Genomic DNA, 20,792 nt, shown 5'->3' on the forward strand with positions numbered 1-20,792 from the left:
GAAGGATTTGACCATTTAGTTTTACTATATATATATATCTAATCCATTGTCTGGTGAAAACAATGTCACTGTTGAATTTTGAGACGAGATCTCCAATCTGTTATTTTTGAGCCATTTTTCTAGTTCATTCCTGTTGGCTTGGGCACTCTTTGTATCTACTGTGCACAGTTATAGTTAGTTCATCTACATATGAGAAAAGATTGATATTTAGATCTGGTTCTGGAGTTAGAAGATTACTAATGAAGAAACTAAATAGTAAAAGTGGAAGTATTGTCCCCTAAGGGAGTCCATTGTAGTTATTTTGTTCCTGATATTTGACCAGTTTAGGTTAGAATGTGTGATGAAAGATTTGTAAAAGAGGTGTGGAAAACAGAAGTGGAGTGAACAGGAGGGGATGACCAAGCATGAGATGGATGGATGGGGTGAAGGAGGCACTGAGCAAGAGGGGAATGTCTGTTGAGCAAAGAAGGGAGGAGGCTGGAGATAGGAATAAATGGAGAGTGACTGTATAGATGACACTGTTATGCAAGTAAAGAAGAGGTGGGGCAAGGGGTGCTTATGTGTGAATGATATTTTAATGCAGCGCAAAGGGATTTCTCCCCATCTCTTTTTCTGCATGAGGGGATGGAGATGGAAGGGTTGCAGATTAAGAGAATCAGCCTTGCTGTGGCTGTACTGTGTCTTGCTACATTGCTTCTGACCCAGGGCAGTGGTTGAGATACAGGGATGACCCATCATCCACAAGGAAATAAGATGAGAGGGGGAAAGGGTGATGGATAGGAGTGGATTAGGTACATGCCTTTGACTTGGCTACCTCCTGCTATGAAGTTGGTTAACCAGTTCCTGTTATTATGTCTATCCAGTGAATAGAGGGAAGGGTGTATATATTTAGATGAATAAGGACAGGATGAGATGATACATGGGTAAACAATGGTAATTTTTCCAAAGTACTAGTAAATTACCTCAGCACAACATCAGCACTGACATTGCGTGTTCCCATGATATCAAGCTGCTGCAACTGTCCTGCATGAGTTGCAAGTTGCAGGAGGTCATGGTCTGTCAGGGTTCTCAGAGCTGTAAGGTACAAGCGCTTCAGGTTTCTGCAACCTCTGGCTAACTCACCAAGTCCTTCTGTGACCACACCAGACAACCTGACAACAAAGACAATGTGTTGTAATCACTCGTCATTAAGTGAATGACAAACTAAATTGCAAATATTTGATCATTCCCAGTAAAATATAACAGATCTACAATTCACCCCAGAGCTAATACTTACGCCCATCCCAAGTCCAAATCTTCCAGGGTAGGTACACAAGCTAAGGCTCGTAGTCCACGGTTGGAAAGTCCATGAGTTTTCCAGGCACCAAGAGAGACCAATTGACGATTAAATGTTGCTAGTGTGAGAGCAACTTCATCCATGTCAAGAAGCATACAGTTACCTACAAATAAAAATTAAATTTACATTTCTATCAATGTCTTATATATGCTTATGAAAACCTAATACTTACTGCACAATCCTGAAAGGTAGTGACTAAGTATTCATGTCTATAGTATATATGAATTTAATGATATGTATGTTGCTTAAAGTTTCAAAGACTAGTAATCCACATATCTAAAACATATCTACTCATACATAGGAATCCATGAGTGTAGCTCTTTTCCTGCATGTAACAATTAGGTAAACAAACACACACACACACACTGTAATTATATCACCTTTCTCTTTGATCTTTGAAAGACTGAAGAGAAAGAAGTGATTTAATTACAGTATTCAAGTCACGAAAGAGGATATATTGCATTGACAGAAGAGATCTCTTGATTAACCACTTTAGTTCGACTCATATTCTCGCATTATAAAATATAAAGTCACTGCTGTATTACTTATTCTCTTTTACTCTGAGTAATAATAAATACAGAAAACATGTACATCCAAAACTCTTCCTACATGCCTGATTATCGCTATGTAGTCCATTAAAGCCCTATCTACTACCCTTCTATCCACTACCCTCTCCCATGTGTACTTATGCTTGACTTTCTTCCTAAACACTATTTGCTATCATCAACTCTCTAGACACATCTTCACCATCAACTTTCCACTATGATTTTTTCCTGAAACTCCACACTTCCCGACCACTCCATCTATTTGTTCATTTCCTACTCTAATATTCCTATCTCATTTCCTACTCTAACATTACAATCCCCTACTACACTGACTTTCTCCCTAAACCCTCTATACACTCATTTAAATTTATCTGAAACGCCTCCCTTTCCTCTACACTCGTCTCACTACCAGGCCCATATGCCCTTACAAAGACTCATCTCCCTTCCCAGTTTCACCTTCATCCACATTAACCTTGAAGAAACCTTCTTCCACTCCACCACACGCTTACCTATCTCTTCACTTACTAGTATAGCCACCCCTTCTCTCCCTCATCCTCTCTTCACTCCTGACACCCTCCCAACTACAATCCTAAACTTAAACTCACCTGTCCCTTTCAACCCAGTTTCACTCAATACCAACACATCTTTCTTCTCACAAACTTACTGCCTACCTCTTCCCTTTTACTCTCATCTGTACTACATCCACACACATTAAACACCTAAACCTTAGGGTCCTAGTTGGAAAACTCCTCCCAGACCCTTTTATGCCTTTGTTTTTTTTTAGGAATGTCTCCTTTGGGGCTACAGAGAGTAGGATACTTAGTCCTATTTCCCCATCCCATTTTTGTTGCCTTTTACAACTCAAATGGGAACACTCAGTGGCAGTATTCCTCTCCCCTATCACAGGGTTCACAATTGGGTAAAAACACATTGTAGATATACATACTAAGATTGAGGTGTCTTAGATTGCTGGCATGTTGAAGGAGCAGCTGTAAGGTGTGTAAATCTATGCGTGTGCGGGACAAATCAAGACGAGACAACTGCCAAACTTTCTTCAGTTCACCAAAACCCAAGTTATCCACTTTACTACAGTTCGCCATGCTGAGTTCTTGGAAAAAACAAAAAAGTTCACATTAATGATTCATTGGTGACACAAAATTCTTAACATTATTTAAGTACCAGCAATGAATCAAGAATACAATTTAAAAATTTTCAACCTGGTGGTATACTGAACAGACTCTGTTCTAGGAAATGACAAATTATTTTATAATCTGCTATGAAACAGTTCCCAGGCTGAAAGTGTCATATCTATCTCAACCTTTCATTCAGTAATGCCCAAAAGTTTGATTCTGCTCTTGGGAAAAACATGAAATGACTAGGTCTATCTATCTACAAACCAAAGGCTTCTTCCCCCTCATAAGGGAGGTAGCTAGCCAAGGCATGCACACACCCCCACCCATTCCACTCCCAGCCATCATCCATTTGTTCTCCTCTGCTCTTAGCTATTTGTGGTTGAAGGATCATCCCTGACCTACTGCCTAGGTCAGAAACAATGCAGCAAGGCACAGCACATCCACAGCAAAGCCTGCTACTTCATTTACACAGCAATCCTCCCTCTTCATCCCCTCATGTGAAAATTGAAGAAGATGAGGAGAAATCTCTTCAAGCTGCATCAAATTATTGTCCATACACAACCATTCTCCACTCACATCTATCCCCTGCCTTCTCCCTTCCTTGCTCAACTGATAGTTTCCTTTTGCTCAAAGTCTCTTTCACCCCATCCATCCATCTCATTCTTGGTCTTCCTCACATGCTCACTCTATCCACCTCTGCTTTCCACACTCTTTTTGCTAAACTTTCCTCACTCATTCTTTGCATGTGTCCAAACAGCCCCTATAATCTGAACTGGTAATAAAGAGAGGTTCAATAAAAATGTACAGGTAAATTTCCTATCCTACCTTGAAGGTCTGGGCATACATTGGCAATAATGTAGAGGCAGTAATTGTCAATAAAATGACAGCTGTTGACCCGCAAGACCCTCAACTGTCTTCCTGACTGATGAATGAACTCCATAAAGGTTTCTGTGTCGAGAGCATTGTATGGCCCACACCAGGACAAGTCCAGCTCCTGAAGAAGACATGCTCGAGGAGCAAGACACTCAAGGGCACTGTTGTCAGTCATCCACCAGTAGTTCTGACAAGTAGAGAAAAAAATATGTTTACATTAGAAAGTCCAGGGTTTCTTTACCAGGATGAAATGTATTTATTCACTCCTTCAACATCATAGTACACTACAATGAGTTAGTTTTGGGTGATATAGACTGAGAGATGGTCCCTTCAAACAGGCTGAACATACCAACAGTCTTCATCTTTATCAAGTCAAATCTACCCCACCCCCATTATAAGGGGGGAAGGGCCTTTTAGTAAATACAAATATGTATATATATTTATGGCTACCTCTGTTATAAGGGGGAAAAAGCCCTTGGTATATAGATATATGTTTATAGAAAACATGCTAAGAATATAACTGAAAAAGGTAGGTAGGTAAGTGGGTATTATCACCAACAGTTAATCAGTACTTTTACTGTTGTGGATAATATCATGCCACTGCCAGAAAACATATTAGATTCATGGTGTTGGTCTAGCTATTAGGAAGTACAACAATCTACTTGAGAACTTTCAATAAACCACTATTCATTTCTTACTTCAATCAATCTATCAATCCACTGCTTCAGTTCTTTCTTAAAGGAGATCCACAACAATAAGAAAATTGGCCACAGCTACTGGTTTAACTCATAAGAAACATTAAAACAACACCCAAAGACCTGTATCACACACAGATACTCTCTTCTCTTCCTCCACAACCACCAAATACCAGCCTCCGGAAACATATTCATAATCATATCACTCACCGCTCCATTAACACACTGAAAGACAACACACTGCTGCATGCCAGACCCCCTAATATCCACCCTTCTGAATCCTCTCTCCCAAGAAAGGACAGAGTCCACCTGGCCAGACTGCAGTGCGGCCACCACCCAGCACTTCTAAGCTACCAGAAGAGGCTGGTTGACCGCATTGTGAACAGCTGCCCAGGATGTAACACTTCACCCCATACCATACAACACATAATGGAAGACTGCATTATACACAATCATGCAAGCAAACAACACAACATACACTCTATACAGGATTTGTGGGAAAACCCAGTTTCGGCTGTGGCATTCCTTGGGGAGACGGGACTGCTCGGACAGACAGTCTAGGGAACGACAACAACAACAACAACAACTCATAGGTCATTCAGTAAAGAGATTTTGTGGAGCAAGTGTAGGGCAATGTAAAGTAATGTGTACCATGTGATGATTTAATCTTGGTCATTTGGTGTCTATGGCTAAGCCAGTTCTGTGCTGGTACTGGGGTTCCTGATCATAAGCATACTAGTGCTACTCTTTCATGTCAAGGGAGTGATTTCTCCTTTCAGTTGATATCTAGGGGAGGCTGGTAAAGAATACCTTACTTCCATTAAACCATTATCACATTTAACCTCAACTACTTTGTTAGACTTACCTTAAGATTTAATTTTATATATAGAATTGGATCCAATGCATATTTGTGAAGACGTTTACTAGCTTGTGCTAAGCGACACAAACTTTGAAGATCCAGTAAGCGCATGATGTGCAGAATTAGTTCTTCCTGAAAGGAAAGTTTATAAATTTGAATCTAGCAAACTATATTTTATATCTAACTCTGCTAAGGTACCACACTGAAATCCTTATGGTTGTACCAAATATAAGCATAATGTCTTATGCACCTTTCTTTTCTTGAAGCAATTCTTTATTCTTAATTCAGATCAAATGAACATGAGACCAAACTTACTGGCAACAATTCCCAGTAGTCTGTGTCCTCCTCAACAAGTCTTTCAATCACATCAACTTGTGTCATTTCCTTCTCTAGGTTATGTACACTCATCTCTTCTTCATTTTTCTCTTCCTTCTCTTCCCTGACACCCGAGGGAATTGGTTCTTCTATCAACTTCTGGAGATTATCTTCATAGAGAAGAAATTTGGCACCCATAAGTATATCTTTTTCACATCTGTTTACAAAAAGTAAAACAAAAACATGTAAAGTTACAGGAGAGAAATAATCATAAAAAAATCAGTTATACATATTACTGTACAATCTATGAATTTAATTTAGCAATCTTTAATAAACTAATACCCATGTAAGGGGGGTAAGATTGTTTTCTCTCAATTGGGTGGTATATACCTTGTCACAGCCAAGTTCTAACCTGATTTTATACAAATATATGTATTATAGTATATGCATATTTATATACATATATATATACATATATATATATATATATATATATATATATATATATATATATATACATATATAACTAGAACCCCAAAAAATTTCATTATATGTGCATGGTTGTGGTACAGATGGAAGTGAAAGGGGAGAGACTGGGAATATGTTTTGAGAAGAAAGATGGATATGTTAGTGTTAAGTGGAACTAAGTTGTAAGGCAGGAGTGATTTTGAGCTTGGAGTGTGGTGGGGAGAGTATCTGGAATGATGAATGGGAAAAGAGGGAAGGAGTGACTCTGCTGGTTCATCTTGGTCTTTGGATCATATGTTGGACTCATGATCGACAGCTTTTTCCCTCCCAGAAGAGAGCTCAGAGCTCGTGTGACCGATCTATGGGTAATGCTATGACCTTACACGCACACACACCACGAACTCCCCGCCCACGAGAGTTAGAGTAACGACTCAAACACAGCGATACTGAAATAATTTCAGCCCTGGGCAGGATTCGAACCAGGTACCGCCAGTGCCTCCGTATTGGTAGTCTGAGACTCTACCAACCGCGCCACCAAACCGTGTAAGTGATGAGATGTGAGAGCAAATGGTGGAGTAGCAGGAAGTGTCTCCAAGGTGAAGGTGAAAGTGGGATGGGAGATGTGAGTGAATATGAACTTGGTAGTGAGAAAAGTGAAGATGAAAGGAAGGCTTTTTGGATAGATGTAATTGAGTGTTTTGGGAGGAATGTGAATGTAGTGGTGTTAGGGATCTCAAAGTTAGAGTAGGGGATGAACCAATAGATGAAGTAGATGGAGGAAAGCAAGGGTGGAAAGGGAGCTGGCAGATAGGGCACATGGAAAGAATGAGTGAGGAGTGACTAGCAAAAAGATAGTGGAAGGTAGAGGCAGATGGAGTGAGCTCAAGGGGAAGACTGAGGATGAGATGGATGGATGGGGTGAAGGGGGGCCTTCAGTAAAAGGAGAATGGCTGTTGAGTAAGGAAGGGAGAAGGCAAAGGATGGGTGTGAGTGGAGAATGGTTGTGAATGGACGATAAATTAACGAGGCCTGAAGGGATTTCTACTCATCTTCTCTACAGTATTTTTGCATGAGAGGAGGGAGGAGGATTGGTGAATAAATAAAGTGGTGGGGCCTTACTGTGGATGTGCTGTGTGTTAATGCATTGCTTCTGATCTGTGCAGTGGGTGGGATATAGGGATGACCCTTCATCCACAAGAAGCTAAGATGAAAGGGAATCAAATGGGTGACAGATGGGAATGGGATGAGTGCATGCCTTGGCTGGCTACCTCCATTTTAAGGGGAAACCAACTAATGTACTGTATTTGTCACTGACAAACCATCACAGCCTCTATCACCATTGACAATGTTGCATTGCTGTCAAGAAACATCTTAGGTTCATGATGTTGGGTTAGCTGGTAGGGTGTGGGAATGGTCAATCAATCAATTGTTGCCTCAATTTTCACTTGTGGAATTGGAAAACCCGCAAGCCCACAGTGGCTGGCAATGGTCCTTAGGACCTTACATAGATCTTTCTGGGAAGAAACTTCAGACTGTTGACTGTTGTATTAGTGTGGACTGTTTCCATGTCACCAGTTAAAAGTGGTAGGGAAAGGAGAACAGTCACTGCATGTCAGCTTCCAAGTGTGAAAAAGTGTAAGAAATGCAACTGAAATTTGTAGAGATCCTAGACCCAGTCCAGAAACCAAGTATCATCCTCTTAGGACTGCACCTCCTAATGGAAATGAGGGGGATGATGGATTTTGAAAATGGGCAGCTTCACTATTCATCTTGCAAGACCACCACGTACAAGTGGTCCCTGGAAGCATGGTATTCCCAAGCTATGCAAATTTTTATGTGTACTGTATATGCTATGGAGCAAGCATATTTTGGGAAGGAGTCCCATCTCTATTAGAAAAGTGTGGAGAGATGATAAAGGTAACTTTTCCATATCTGATTCTAAATAAATCTATGTTGAATATACAGTCGAACCTTGAAAGCCTGGACCCCAAATGCTCGGACCCTCGTATGACCGGTCGAAATGAACAAAGGGCAGACTTTTTAAGCAAATTTCCCTATTTGTCCAGTAGGTGGCAACGACGGCCGTACACGTGTACTCAAACGGCCCAGTTAAGCCGCCACCAGGGCTGCCGTTTTGTAGAATTTTGTACCAAAACGTAGTAAAATAGTGGCATGTGGCAACTGCACAAGGACATGAGGAAATTTTTTCTACATATCAGCGGGCTGTTAAAAACATTCAAAAACTCAAACTTTTGTTTAAAAATCATAGAACTAGTTATCAAATAATAAATGGTACATCAAAATATGACTTTTATTGGTAATTGTGTTACTTATAAAATATTATACCCCAAAAGATACGTTTTTACCGTGTAGAAAAAATTCTACGCTAAAGTTTCAGCTTTCTTTTAGCGATAATAATATAAAAAAAAAATTATATCTTACTGAATATGTTAGGGCATGGGGGCCTTATATACATTCAAGAATAAAAAAAACTAGAACCAACATTTTGTCAAAGTTTGACAAGTATATCTTGCTATGAAAGTCTGCACACGCCCGAGAAAAATGTATGCCCCGGTATGGCAACACTCCCATTCTACACGGCAGTGTAGAAAACGCGGCAACCCTGGCCGCCACCACTGTCCCGCGTGCATACCTTCCGATATTTACAGTGTACGTAATAAAAAATACAGTACAGTACACTGTATAAACAGTACATTTACATGCCTGTATTACAGTTATTATTACAGTATTATTAGTATTATAGTAGTATTATTACAGTGTTAGAGTATCATTCTTATGTTTCTATGCCATATCATACATTACCTATATGTATACTGCTACGAAAATCTACGGGTGTTAGGGTGATATTTTCGATGACCGGACTTTTGGCATAACCGGACCACCCTTCCCCCCAATTAGTCCGGGCTTTCGAGATTCGACTGTACTTCACAAATTTCATCCTCACCCTGCAGTCTCATGGAATCCCAGCTTCATGACACACTCATACAAAGTTTTGCAGTCAAGTGGAACATGCAATGTTGTGGCTGTGTGGGTTGAACCAACTAGGAGAATTGCATCAATGGCTGAGTAATAATCTTGCTGTCGCTGATCAAACTCCAGTCGAAGCATACTGAAATATTAGACATCACTTGTTACTCAAGTCAGCCTACAGGAACTACATAAAATATAACAATACATTAATATTTTGCTCAATTATCAGATCTGGTGGTGTGCACTGGGGAAATGTGATACTTCATACCCAAGGTGTTGTGATGAGAATTGTGGAGGAGTGAATCTCTTGATATGGATGTATATTTTGACTTGGTTAATACACTTTAAAAGGAAGATTGTAGCCCGTATATACATACTTATAGTACCAGTACAACACCAGCTTTCTGGACACTAATGGTTTGGAACCTCTTAATTCATACATATTTACGAGCTTGAACTTGTAATTTCTGTGGCCAACAGACCAGTTTACTGGGTGGCACACAGATGGCATCGAGTGGAGCCATGTTCACCTAGATTGTTTATACTGTATGCACTGGTGGGACCCCTCAATTCTGGGAGTTTCCTTGCTTATTTTAATTAAATTCAACCCCAACTATGGTTTCTAAGGAACATGAGAGGGACAACAGTGGTATTGAACATAAGCATTAGTCCATATTGATTTAAGAGAAAGTTTAATTATTTAAAAAACTGGACCATGGGGTTACAGTGTATATGATCTTTGAAGGTTGTGATTTCAGTAAATCAATAGTTTATGATATAAAGACATGTACTGAAGGTAGTCCAGAAAAAATCAGTAATCTGGAAAAGCTTTGTAATTAAAGGTTCTGAAAAATTTATGTACTTGAACACAGGAAAGGAACAATGGTCATGGGGTCTTCTGTTTATTTACCTTGTTGTAGTGTATGGGGTGGAACAATACCTTGATTTACTTTATGGTGTTGGCTTGGGTCATATATTCATTTAAGGTATTCTACAAATTTACACTTCTATGTGGAAAGCCTTATTTCCTGACAACTTTATCTTTTTTTTTGTGTGTTTTTTATTGCATGTGTGTTTCACCATGGTCTTGGATCATGTGTTGGACTCATGATTGATAGCTATTTCCCTCCCAGAAGAGAGCTCAGAGCTCATATATGACTGACCTATGGGTAATGCTGTGACCTTCCATGCACACACACACCCCCAACTCCCCACCCACAAGAGTTAGGGTAACAACCCGCAGCACAGCGATACTGAAATTATTTCAGCCCTGGGCGAGATTTGAACCCGAACCACTGTAGTGGCAGCTGGAAACTCTACCAACTGCATTACAAGTTGGTAGAGTAAGTGCGTGTGTGTAATAATAATAACAACAATAATAATAATAATAATAACAATACATATACCAACAGCTTTCTCCCCAGGTAGCCAAATTCAAGGCATAAATCCACTCATACCCATTCCATTCCCACATACTCCACTCCCATTCACCACCCCTTCCTCCCTCTTTTCTTGGCTCCTGCTGGATGAAGGGTCATCCCTGCATCTTGCTCACTGCCCTGGGTCAGAAGCAATGCAGCAAGACAGAGCACATCCACAGCAATGCCGCTTCATTTAATCAGTGACCCCATTCTCCATCCCCTCATGCAGAAGAAGAGAAGACAGGGAGAAATCCCTTTGGGCTGCATCAAAATATCATTCACACATACTCCCTTACCCCCCCCCCTTCCTAACCCACTCTCTTTCATGTATCACAGCATCATCTATATGCAACCATTCTCCACTCACCCATATCTTCTGTCTTCTTCCTTTCTTCCTCAACAGATATTCCCCTCTTTCCCAATGTCCATAGTGTTGCAGTGTACTCCAATCTTAGTCTTATCAGTGTGACTAGTATTTTTTTTTTACCATTACCTCATCTAAGTAATTAAAAGTCACCTTTATTGATCTTAGTAATTGTAGGTTCCTCTGGCTATTTCGCTTATCTGCTTGTCTGGGGACATGTCTTTGGTGATAATTACTCCTAGGTCCTTTTCGGAACTAACTTTCTTTACTTCCTTTGCACTGATTTTATATTGTCCTGATTTTTTTTTTTTTTTTTACTTTTTCCAAATTCCATTACACTACATTTCTTAATGTTGAAGTTTACTTCCCATTTTTGACTCCATTCCCAGGCCTTGTCCAGGTCTCTCTGTAGCAATTCAGTCTTTTTCCATACTTATTTTTTTTTAGTAGTTTTACATCATCTGCAAAGAAGTTCATGTAACATTCTACACCTTCATCCATGTCATTTACATATATGACAAATATTATCAGAGCCAATACTGAACCCTGTGGGACTCCACTTATCATTTCTTCCCAGGTAGAGTTTATATCTCTGAACACCATCCGTTTTTCTCCCATGTAAGAAATCTTCAATCCATTTTAATAATTTTCTGTGTACATCTATTGTTTCGAGTTTTCTTAATTTTTTTTTTTTGTGTGGTACTTTATCAAATGGCTTTTGCAAATCCAGGAAAGCACCTTCTGCCCATCCATCCCTTTCTTGTATCGTATCTATTAACCTTGAATAGAAACAAATAAAATTTGTGGCGCATGATCTTTCCCGTCTAAAACTGAACTGTTTTGGATTTAGTATACTGTTCTCCCCCAGATGTTTAGTCCATCTACTTTTGATGACTTTTTCACAAATTTTAGCTATTGTACTGGAAAGGGAGACTGGTCTATAGTTTGTTGGGTCTTCTTTGTATGTATTTACCTAGTTGTATTTTACGGGAAGGGGAGCTATGCTCGTGGGGTCCCGTCTTCATATCTCATTTTATCTAAACTATTTTTAAATTCATGTATTGTTTTTGCACATACCACTTTCTCATCTAACTTGTTCCAACTGTCTATTACTCTGTGAGGAAAGCTGTTCTTTTTCAAATCTCTTCTATAGCTGTCTTTTTTTATTTTCTTTCCGTGTCCTCTTGTATTTCTGTCATCCCATTTTATCAGATTCTCTCTATCAGTAATTTCTATGCCTTTCATGATTCTGTAAATAGCTATCAAATCTCCTCTCTCTCTTCTTTGCTCTAGTGTCTGTAGTTTAAGTTTTTGTAGTCTCTCTTCATATGATAGTTTTGAGAGTGTTGGTGCCAGTTTTGTAATTGCTCTTTGTATTCTTTCAAGTTTTTTTATACATTTTTTTGTACTTGGTGACCATATCGTTGCTGCATATTCCAATCTTGGTCTTATCAGGGTGATTAGGATTTTCCTCACCATTTCTTCATCCAGGTATGTAAATGCCACTTTGATTGTTCTTATTAAATTATAAGTTTCTCCAAAAATCTTATTTATATGTTTCTCAGGTGACATATTATTCATAACAATGACTCCCAGGTCCTTCTCATTTTCTACTTTTTTTATTCCTTCTTCTCCCAATTTATATGTTCCTGTTATTCTGTTTTTGCTTTTTCCAAATTCCATTATACTACACTTTTTTGTATTGAACTCCATCTCCCACTTCCTACTCCATTCCTGTACTATATTTAGATCTCTCTGTAGTGATTCACAATCTTCTTCAGTTTTCACTCTTTTCAGTAGTTTTGCATCATCTGCAAAGAAGTTCATATAGCTTTCTATTCCTTCATCCATATCATTAATATATATAGCAAACATTATTGGGGCCAGAACTGTTCCCTGCGGAACACCGCTTATTACTTCATCCCATTTTGAGTGCTGGTTTCTTATCACTACTCTCATTTTTCTTTCTTGCAAAAAGTCTTTCATCCAATTTAGTAGTTTTCCCTGTATTCCTCCTTCAGTTTCTAATTTCTTAAGCAACTTCTTATGTGGAACTTTGTCAAAAGCTTTCTTTAGGTCTAGAAATGCACAGTCCGCCCATCCATCTCTTTCTTGTATTATATCTATTAGCTTTGAATAGAAACATATTAAATTGGTGACGCATGATCGTCCTTGTCTGAATCCAAATTGGCTTGGATTTAACACTTTGTTTTTTTCTAAATATTTTACCCATCTACTTTTGATAATTCTTTCACAAATTTTTGCTATTGTACTTGTTAGAGAGACTGGTCTATAGTTTGTAGGTTCTTCTTTATTCCTCCTTTATATATAGGTACTATATTTGCTTTTTTCCAATCTTCTGGAACTTTTCCTTCTTTCAAGGAACTGTTTAGTATGCTATGTATTTTGTCTGCAAGTTCATTCCTGCATTCTTTCAGAATCCAGTTTGCTATATCATCTGGTCCATGCGATTTTCTGACATCAAGATTACTCAAGTGTGTCAATATTTCATTCTTTGTTACTTCTATTTCTTCCATAGGGGGGACTTTCTCTTTCCATTCAATCTCTTCAGGTTGTATGTTCTCCCTTGTAAACACTGATTTAAAATGTTTGTTCATAATTTCTGCCATTTCCATTTCCTCAGTGTATTCAACTCCCTCTTGTCTTAATTTCTCCAAGTCTTGTTTGTTTTTCAGTTTATTGTTTACAAATCTGTAGAATAGTTTTGGTTGATCTTTACACTTTTCTATGACATCTTTTTCATATTTTCTCTTTTCCTCTCTGCACGTTTGTACATATTCATTTCTATAACCGGTATATATTTTCCATTTTTCAGGTCTTCTGTCTTTTTTCCATCTGGTCCAGGCTTTGTCTCTTTTGTCTTTTAACTCCCTACAACTTTTGTTGTACCAGCATTTTACATATTCTTTTTCTTGTTTTTGTCTTGGGACATACTTTTCCACTCCTTTTTTGTAAATTTTTGTCAAAATATTCCATTTCTCTTCCACTGTTGTTTCTTCTTTGTATATTTCTTCCCAGTTTTCTTGTTGAAAGAATTCTCTTATTTTATCAAAGTTTGTTTTTTCATACATCATTCTTCCTTTTCTATATTGCTCATTTCTTTTCATATATTTTTCTTCATTAAGTTCCAATTCAATCAATATGTGGTCACTTTTATTTATTGGTGTTTTATATTCAATCTTGTCCACTATTCTAGGTTCAGATGTAATTATTAAGTCTAGTCTCGATGGTTCTTCTTCATTTCTATACCTGGTGTTCTCCTGTATCCATTGTGTCATTGTATGGTCAGTAATCATCTCAAGTAGAGCGTTTCCCCATGAGCCGTCTCCACCCTTTACTGTCATTTCTTCCCAGCAGATTTCTTTGCAATTAAAGTCGCCCATTATAACTATTCTTCCTCCATCTTCCATTATTTTATTTAATGTTATCTTTGTGTCCTCTAACATACTTTTATATTCACTCTCCTCCCATGAGGCTGTTTTCGGAGGCACATAATTTATCACAAATTTTCTGCTCTTCTTATCTCTGTCTTCCACTTCTATCATAATCATCTCTACTGTATTCTTTCCATATATGACACCCTTCACGTTTATATCCTTCTTAGTCAGGAACATAACTCCACCCCCTTGTTTTTTCTCTCTGTTTTTAATCCAATAAACTGTTGGGTGGTAGTGGGCCTTTTAATTTTGTTTCTACAATTCCCATTATGTCCGGTTCTTTTTCTTTCAAATAATCATTCAGCTCATTCAATCCTGTTATTAATCCATCTATATTTGTGTAAGACACTCTTAGTTTTCTGTCACTTCCATTGTGTTCTCTGTTTCCCTTTTGTTTTTCTCTTGTATGTCGAACTGCCTTAGTTTCATATTCACTACTCTCCAATAGAATCTCTCTTTCTCTGACTCTGTTCTGCTCTCGTTTTTTTCCTTAGCTTCAAGTCTTTTCTGCTTTTCTTCCTCTCTTTCCTCTTTATTCATTTCTCTTTTTATCCATACCTTTTTATATTGTTCACTTGTTGCTAGTTTCCCTGTTTTGGATAAGATATTCTCTGCCGTCGTTTGTGACCTGAATTTAATCTTAATTGGTCTGGTCTTATCTGTACTATACTTTCCGAGCCTGAATTTTTCCTCAATTTCCTTCATAATTTCTGGTTCATCTTCCTGAACTAATTTTAGTAAACTGCTTACTTTTTCATTTTCCTCATTGGTTCTTGAGGTTCTATCTGGGTTATGTTTCTCTTCCATTCCTAATATAATTATACATTTCTTTTTGTCAGCTAAGTCTCTTACTATATTCTCCTTCTGTCTCATCACATTAATAACTGAGTCTTCAGTTTGTTCTCTCATTTGCTGTTTAATTATATCAGTAAATGCAACTTTACTGTTTTCTTTTATCGACTTCCATCCCTCTCTGTTTTCTTTACTATTCCTCTTCAATTCCTCATTCTCCACCTTTACTTCTTTTAACTGTCTTTTCAGGTTTTCTATTTCATCAGTTAAGTTTTTGTTCGCCTTCTCTAGTTATTCCAATTTTTCAACCCTTTGTAGAATGTTGTTAACATGACCGAACCTACGCTCCAAGTCCTCGATCATCTTATCGACCTTCTCTTCTAGTCTTGTCAGTCGGGGGGTTGTGTCCCCCCCACCCTCTTTAAATCCCTGGAAAATATTCTCATCACTTTCTACTGTATTGCTCTTATCTATACTTCTAATCTTTACATTTTTATTAGACATTTCATCGTCGCTCAGCTGATCTGGGGGCCATTTGTTTACCTTTCGCCTGTCTGCCTGGGCCAAGTCTACTCCTTCCTCATTTCCTTCCATTTCCCCAGCAATCCCTCCCCTTCTCCTCTTTCCCTACTTTCCCACTACCCCACGAGCAATTTTCCCCCCACCCTGCAAATACAATAGGCACTTCTCTTTGCTTTGGGATCCACGAAACTTCAATTTTCTTCAGAACATCTTCTATGCCGTCCGTTCGTTGAAGTGTGTGTGTGTGTGTGTAAATCTGAATGTGAAAAAGCTATACAATAACTGATTAACATTTCTCTACTTCACTTACTCAATTAATTTGTCTGAAGAGTTGACAGGAGCAGTAAATATTCTTGCTTCTGGCTGCTCTGTTCTGGCTCCTTTCCATGGAGTGGGAGTTCCTTTCCATAACAATGTCCAGTGATGGCCTTCTAAGGATCCCCAGATTCTGACCACACTGCCAGGATGGTAGGTTTCGTATATGTCAATTCGCACTGGAAACACTGCACACTCAAACTTTACATCTGAAAATATACATAAATAAATGAAGAAATAAAAATAAGTGCTCTTTGTTCTTACTTCTTACAGAAATACAGTATATATGGTAAGTAATTATATAAGAAACAACAAATATACTTAATCAATCTAAGAAGAATACATGAATATTTCTACCCACCTATAAAATCAACAGTGGGAACTAGGAGAGATGGAGGTTCTGCAATTTCCTCTGCAGCAGAAGAACAGTGCTCCCACCAATTGCCATATGTGCGCTAAAAAAATAATTGAAACTTTATTACTATCTACATGTCACAAGGCCTCTTCCCTCTTATAAGGGAGGTACCCAGCCAAGGCATGCACTCACTCTCACCCACCCCACTTCCATCCATCACCTATTTGTTTCCCTTCTATCTTGGCTCCTTGGGAATGAAAGGTAATCCCTGCCTTGGACAGAAGCAATCAAGCAAGAAACAACACAACCAGGACTGCTCAGACAGACAGTCTAGGGAACGACAACAACAACAACACAACCATAGCAGGGCCCACAGCCTAAGCTTGTTTATCCCCACTTCTTCACTTACAAGGTGACCCTCCTCCCTTGTCCCTTTGTGCAAAAATAGAAATGATGAATATTTTTGTCAAAAAGTCCTTCAAATAGTATTTTTGTGATCAAATATTTGTTTTAAACATGGTTCTCATGAAAATTAATAACATTACAATGGAGAAAATGCAAAGTTGTACCTGAGATTGGTGGTTACTGCCTTTTGAATTCTAAGTCTGTCTCATGCAGTGTCATAGGCACAATCACCTCTTCATAATATCTTCTCTTTGCATTCATCCCCAGATACCTATTTCTCATTATATTTTTCATTCTTCCAAGACATTTACTTGCTTCCCCCTCTCTACTTTTCACCTCTATCCTCCCTCCTCCATTCTCTGATACATGTGACCCTACATACTTAAAACTATCCATTTCCTCTAGCCTCTCTCCTCTACGACTTATATTAAACTCACTGACACTCTCTCTCCCCTTGTACATCTTGTCACCTTATTTTAACTCACATGTACTTTCAACATTCTCCTGTCAAATACTTTACCAAACTGCCACTAACTGCCTTAGACACTCCTTTGATTCAACCACAAGTGCAGTGTCATCAGCAAACAGCAACTGGCTTACCTCCACTCTCTCTAACCATCTCCAATCCTCTGCCCAATACCCTTGCATTTACCTCCTGTACTACCCCATCCATGTGCACATTGAATGGCCTTGGTGACATAACAACCCTGGCACAGCCTCACCTTTACCACGAGCCACTCTCTCACAATCCCACACACAAGTTCTACCACTTATGTAAAAAATTTTGACTGCCTTTATCAGCTTCCCACCTATCCCATATATCTGCAATATATGGTAAGCCTACAACAGTAATTTTATGCATATAATATGTGACAATGAAGAAGTCTGAATAACTCAAATCCCACTGCCTAGTCTATATTGTTCTATAATCAACTATCTTCAAATTGCTGTCTCAATTGTTTAACTCCTTTTGTTAAGTTCACCTTGCAGCTGAAAAATTGTCTAGCTTTGACCAGATTTTTTTTGTTTCTGATCAAGTATTACCTGCAATGATAACTAGTTAGACCATTTATTCTCATCTCAAAACCTATAATGTTTCCATGTTGAAATTCATAAGCACTACTGTACTTACCATACTATATGCTGCAGAAAAGTCTCCATACTCTGGATACAGACAAGGTTTGCCAATGACATTATTGGCAACATAGGAAATGGAACCATCACTTCCATATTGTGAACTGAAGTCTGTTACATCTTTTGCAAACTGATTTATGACACAGCCAGGCATTGTGAAAAAATAGTTGTTTCAAGTTCTAATTATATTATTCACATGGACAGCCTTTTTAAAGGACAAAAAGCATCTGAAAATAAGAAAAAATACCATTACTTTCTAGTCAAATCCCCAAATTATTTACATTCCAAATGGAAGAAAAAATCTTAAGAGGTAATCTTTATTCATCTATTTTTTTTTACCTATTTATCCATTTTTTGCTACTATGGTATAGCATATCATACTAATTTTGGGCATTTATAACCCATCAAGTGGTTACTACAGTAAAGTAATTGTACTGTCCAATATAAGTATATAATAATAACTACTGCACTGAATTCCACTGACTTAAAACCTACAGTTAAATGATAACCAGCAATGGTCTTCAGCCCTGTTATATATTCATATAGAAAGAAATTTGGATTGTTGTCTGTGGTGTGAGTGCTAAAAGTGGGACTAACAACAGGGACCTGTTGTGGTGGTCCTGCAAGCTTCCCATTTCCAAGACCTGTCAACCTTCTCACCTCCATCACGAAATGAAGGCATGAAGAGTTGACACTCAAGTCTACAGACTGGGCCAATGATCTCCCTCTATCAATTTCAATTGCATTTCTTGTACCTTTTTGCACATGGAGACCTGGCAAGCAGTGGCTGTTCCCTTCCTCACTTTCTCCCTCCTTTGAAATGCCCTATGACCCCCATGAGAGACCTCAAACACTGACTGGGGTTCTATTCCAGTATCATACAAACGCATTTTTCAGTTCCTTTTTTCGCACTTGAAAGATATATATACATATTTCTTTTATTGAATGGTTATGTTAGGTTAGGTTAAGTTAGAAGCTATTGGACAACAAAATTTCATATTATATATTCATGTTTGTGAGATTCTAGAATATTACCCTTACTAGGTCACAACAATGGGTTTAAGAACCACTGGATTCAGTTAAACCTTACCTTCATTACCTTAATATCATGCACGATAGAACCAATATTCGGGAGAGTAAACATGTATCGGTAAATCTCCAGAAGTGCACATCTAAGTGATATGTCAATAAAAAATTAAATATTAATTTTTGTAAATCATAATAGATCAATCTAATATACACTTTTTCTGGCAGAAAAAAAGTTGCTAAAAGTGGTACACTAGCCACAACTCAGACATCGGCAAGCTTTGAGGCACCATGTTGGTTTTTGTGTGTTGTCGAAGACAAACTAATGTAAGTCAAATAAATTGGTCTAGTCTAACTTAACCTCCTATGGGGTATGCATTTAGCATCCTTAGAGGTCATCAGACTAGAGTCTAGACTAGACAAATTCATTTGATTCCCATTAGTTCATCTTTGACAACAAACAAAAACAAAGAAGGTGTTTCAAAACTCACCGATGTCTAAGTTGTAGCTAGTGTATTACTTTGAACAAGGTTTTTTGCTAATGATTTCCACCAAGAAAAACAGATACTAAGTTGATATACATTAAATTACCAAATAAATATTATTTTTGTATTGATATATCTCATAGGTATGCACTTCCTTAGTAGCATCCACATATATGATATTAATCAACACTTGTGTTCTTAAACCCATATAAACATTACAAAGTGATCCATTGTATTCAAATGTGACCATATAATCTATATGGTTAATCAAATATGTTTGTAGATAATTTGATTAACTCTTAAGGAACACACCTATATACTTTTACTTAAATACACATGACTATGATACAATTTATTTTTACCATAACTGTTGGTTCCACACAAAGTAAAAAGTTACAAACTGAATCAAATGCTAGTTTATGGTAACAATGGTCAATGTACACGTCTTAATCAAAATGACACTGAAGGGCAACCTCTATACTTGTACACAGATAAACTCAAATACCAAAATTCAAGTTCACCACACTTTCAACAATGATCTTTGCAAAACTGCGATGGTATTGCCAAACTACAAACACCGTAGTTAAACAGTAATTCTCACACATGTGCACTGGAGGACTTCCCAAGCAACACTCGCACACAGACCAGCAAGAGCCCTTTACAAAACTCCTGATCAACCCGGACACTATGAAATCACGTGTCAAACACGAGTGCGTACTTAGGAGAAAACCCTATAAACGTTGTATAAGCTACTTGGCTCTCGGTCAATTTGTAGAAGCCTTACATGCACAATCCGTCTGCGCAAATGATTAGTTTACGTCACTGAAAGCATTAAAATCCTCAATACTTTTACAGAATCACTGACGTCCGATTTCCATCCTCTTGCTCAATAACTTACCTTCATTGGGACTTTAATAAGCATATAATTTAGTTATTACATTGCTGTCGTTTTGGTCATCAGCTGGCAGCCATGCACTGAGTTTGTTTACTTAGTAAAGTTAGTTGTGAACTATCGTGCAAGAGGTGTATATTAATAGCAGCCACATTTTACCATAGGAAATGTTGGCACTGATAGAATGAACATTGAATTATTTAATAATTTATATGTATATACTAAAATGGGGTTCTGAATCAACGGAGTTACTGAAAGATGATTTATTAAACGTCTGACAGCATAGTCTTCAATCGGTTGCCAAATTCGGTATCGTAAACATAAACAACAGTAGCATTTGTTTCTTTGCTGTCTAGTAGTAGTAATAGATACGGTACCATAGAGTCTGGCAAGTGCTTTTCTTCAAGG

General features: G+C 38.1%; 1 protein-coding gene across 3 annotated transcripts in view; it reads right to left on the bottom strand.

Annotated features, from left to right (window-relative positions):
• Positions 1–20,495, bottom strand: part of LOC143021524 (F-box/LRR-repeat protein 4-like) — a 25,642-nt gene extending 5,147 nt beyond the window's left edge. Inside the window, exons 1-11 of one of the 3 annotated variants that reach the window (XM_076179113.1) lie at positions 20,391–20,495; positions 17,980–18,208; positions 16,449–16,542; positions 16,083–16,296; positions 9,190–9,354; positions 5,757–5,973; positions 5,448–5,573; positions 3,840–4,074; positions 2,828–2,989; positions 1,277–1,439; positions 963–1,151 (exon numbers count right to left, since the gene is read on the bottom strand). In XM_076179113.1, the coding sequence (XP_076035228.1) occupies positions 963–1,151; positions 1,277–1,439; positions 2,828–2,989; positions 3,840–4,074; positions 5,448–5,573; positions 5,757–5,973; positions 9,190–9,354; positions 16,083–16,296; positions 16,449–16,542; positions 17,980–18,135 (1,721 nt within the window). In that variant the 5' untranslated portion in view covers positions 18,136–18,208; positions 20,391–20,495. Of the gene's footprint in view, positions 1–962; positions 1,152–1,276; positions 1,440–2,827; positions 2,990–3,839; positions 4,075–5,447; positions 5,574–5,756; positions 5,974–9,189; positions 9,355–16,082; positions 16,297–16,448; positions 16,543–17,979; positions 18,209–20,093; positions 20,211–20,390 lie in introns of those variants that run through there. The other 2 variants (XM_076179115.1, XM_076179114.1) reach the window with 2 other exon arrangements.
• Positions 20,496–20,792: the final 297 nt, after the last annotated feature.

Source organism: Oratosquilla oratoria, chromosome 42 (assembly GCF_046742065.1).
Source record: "Oratosquilla oratoria isolate Oo_2021 chromosome 42, ASM4674206v1, whole genome shotgun sequence".
NCBI classification, from domain to species: domain Eukaryota; kingdom Metazoa; phylum Arthropoda; class Malacostraca; order Stomatopoda; family Squillidae; genus Oratosquilla; species Oratosquilla oratoria.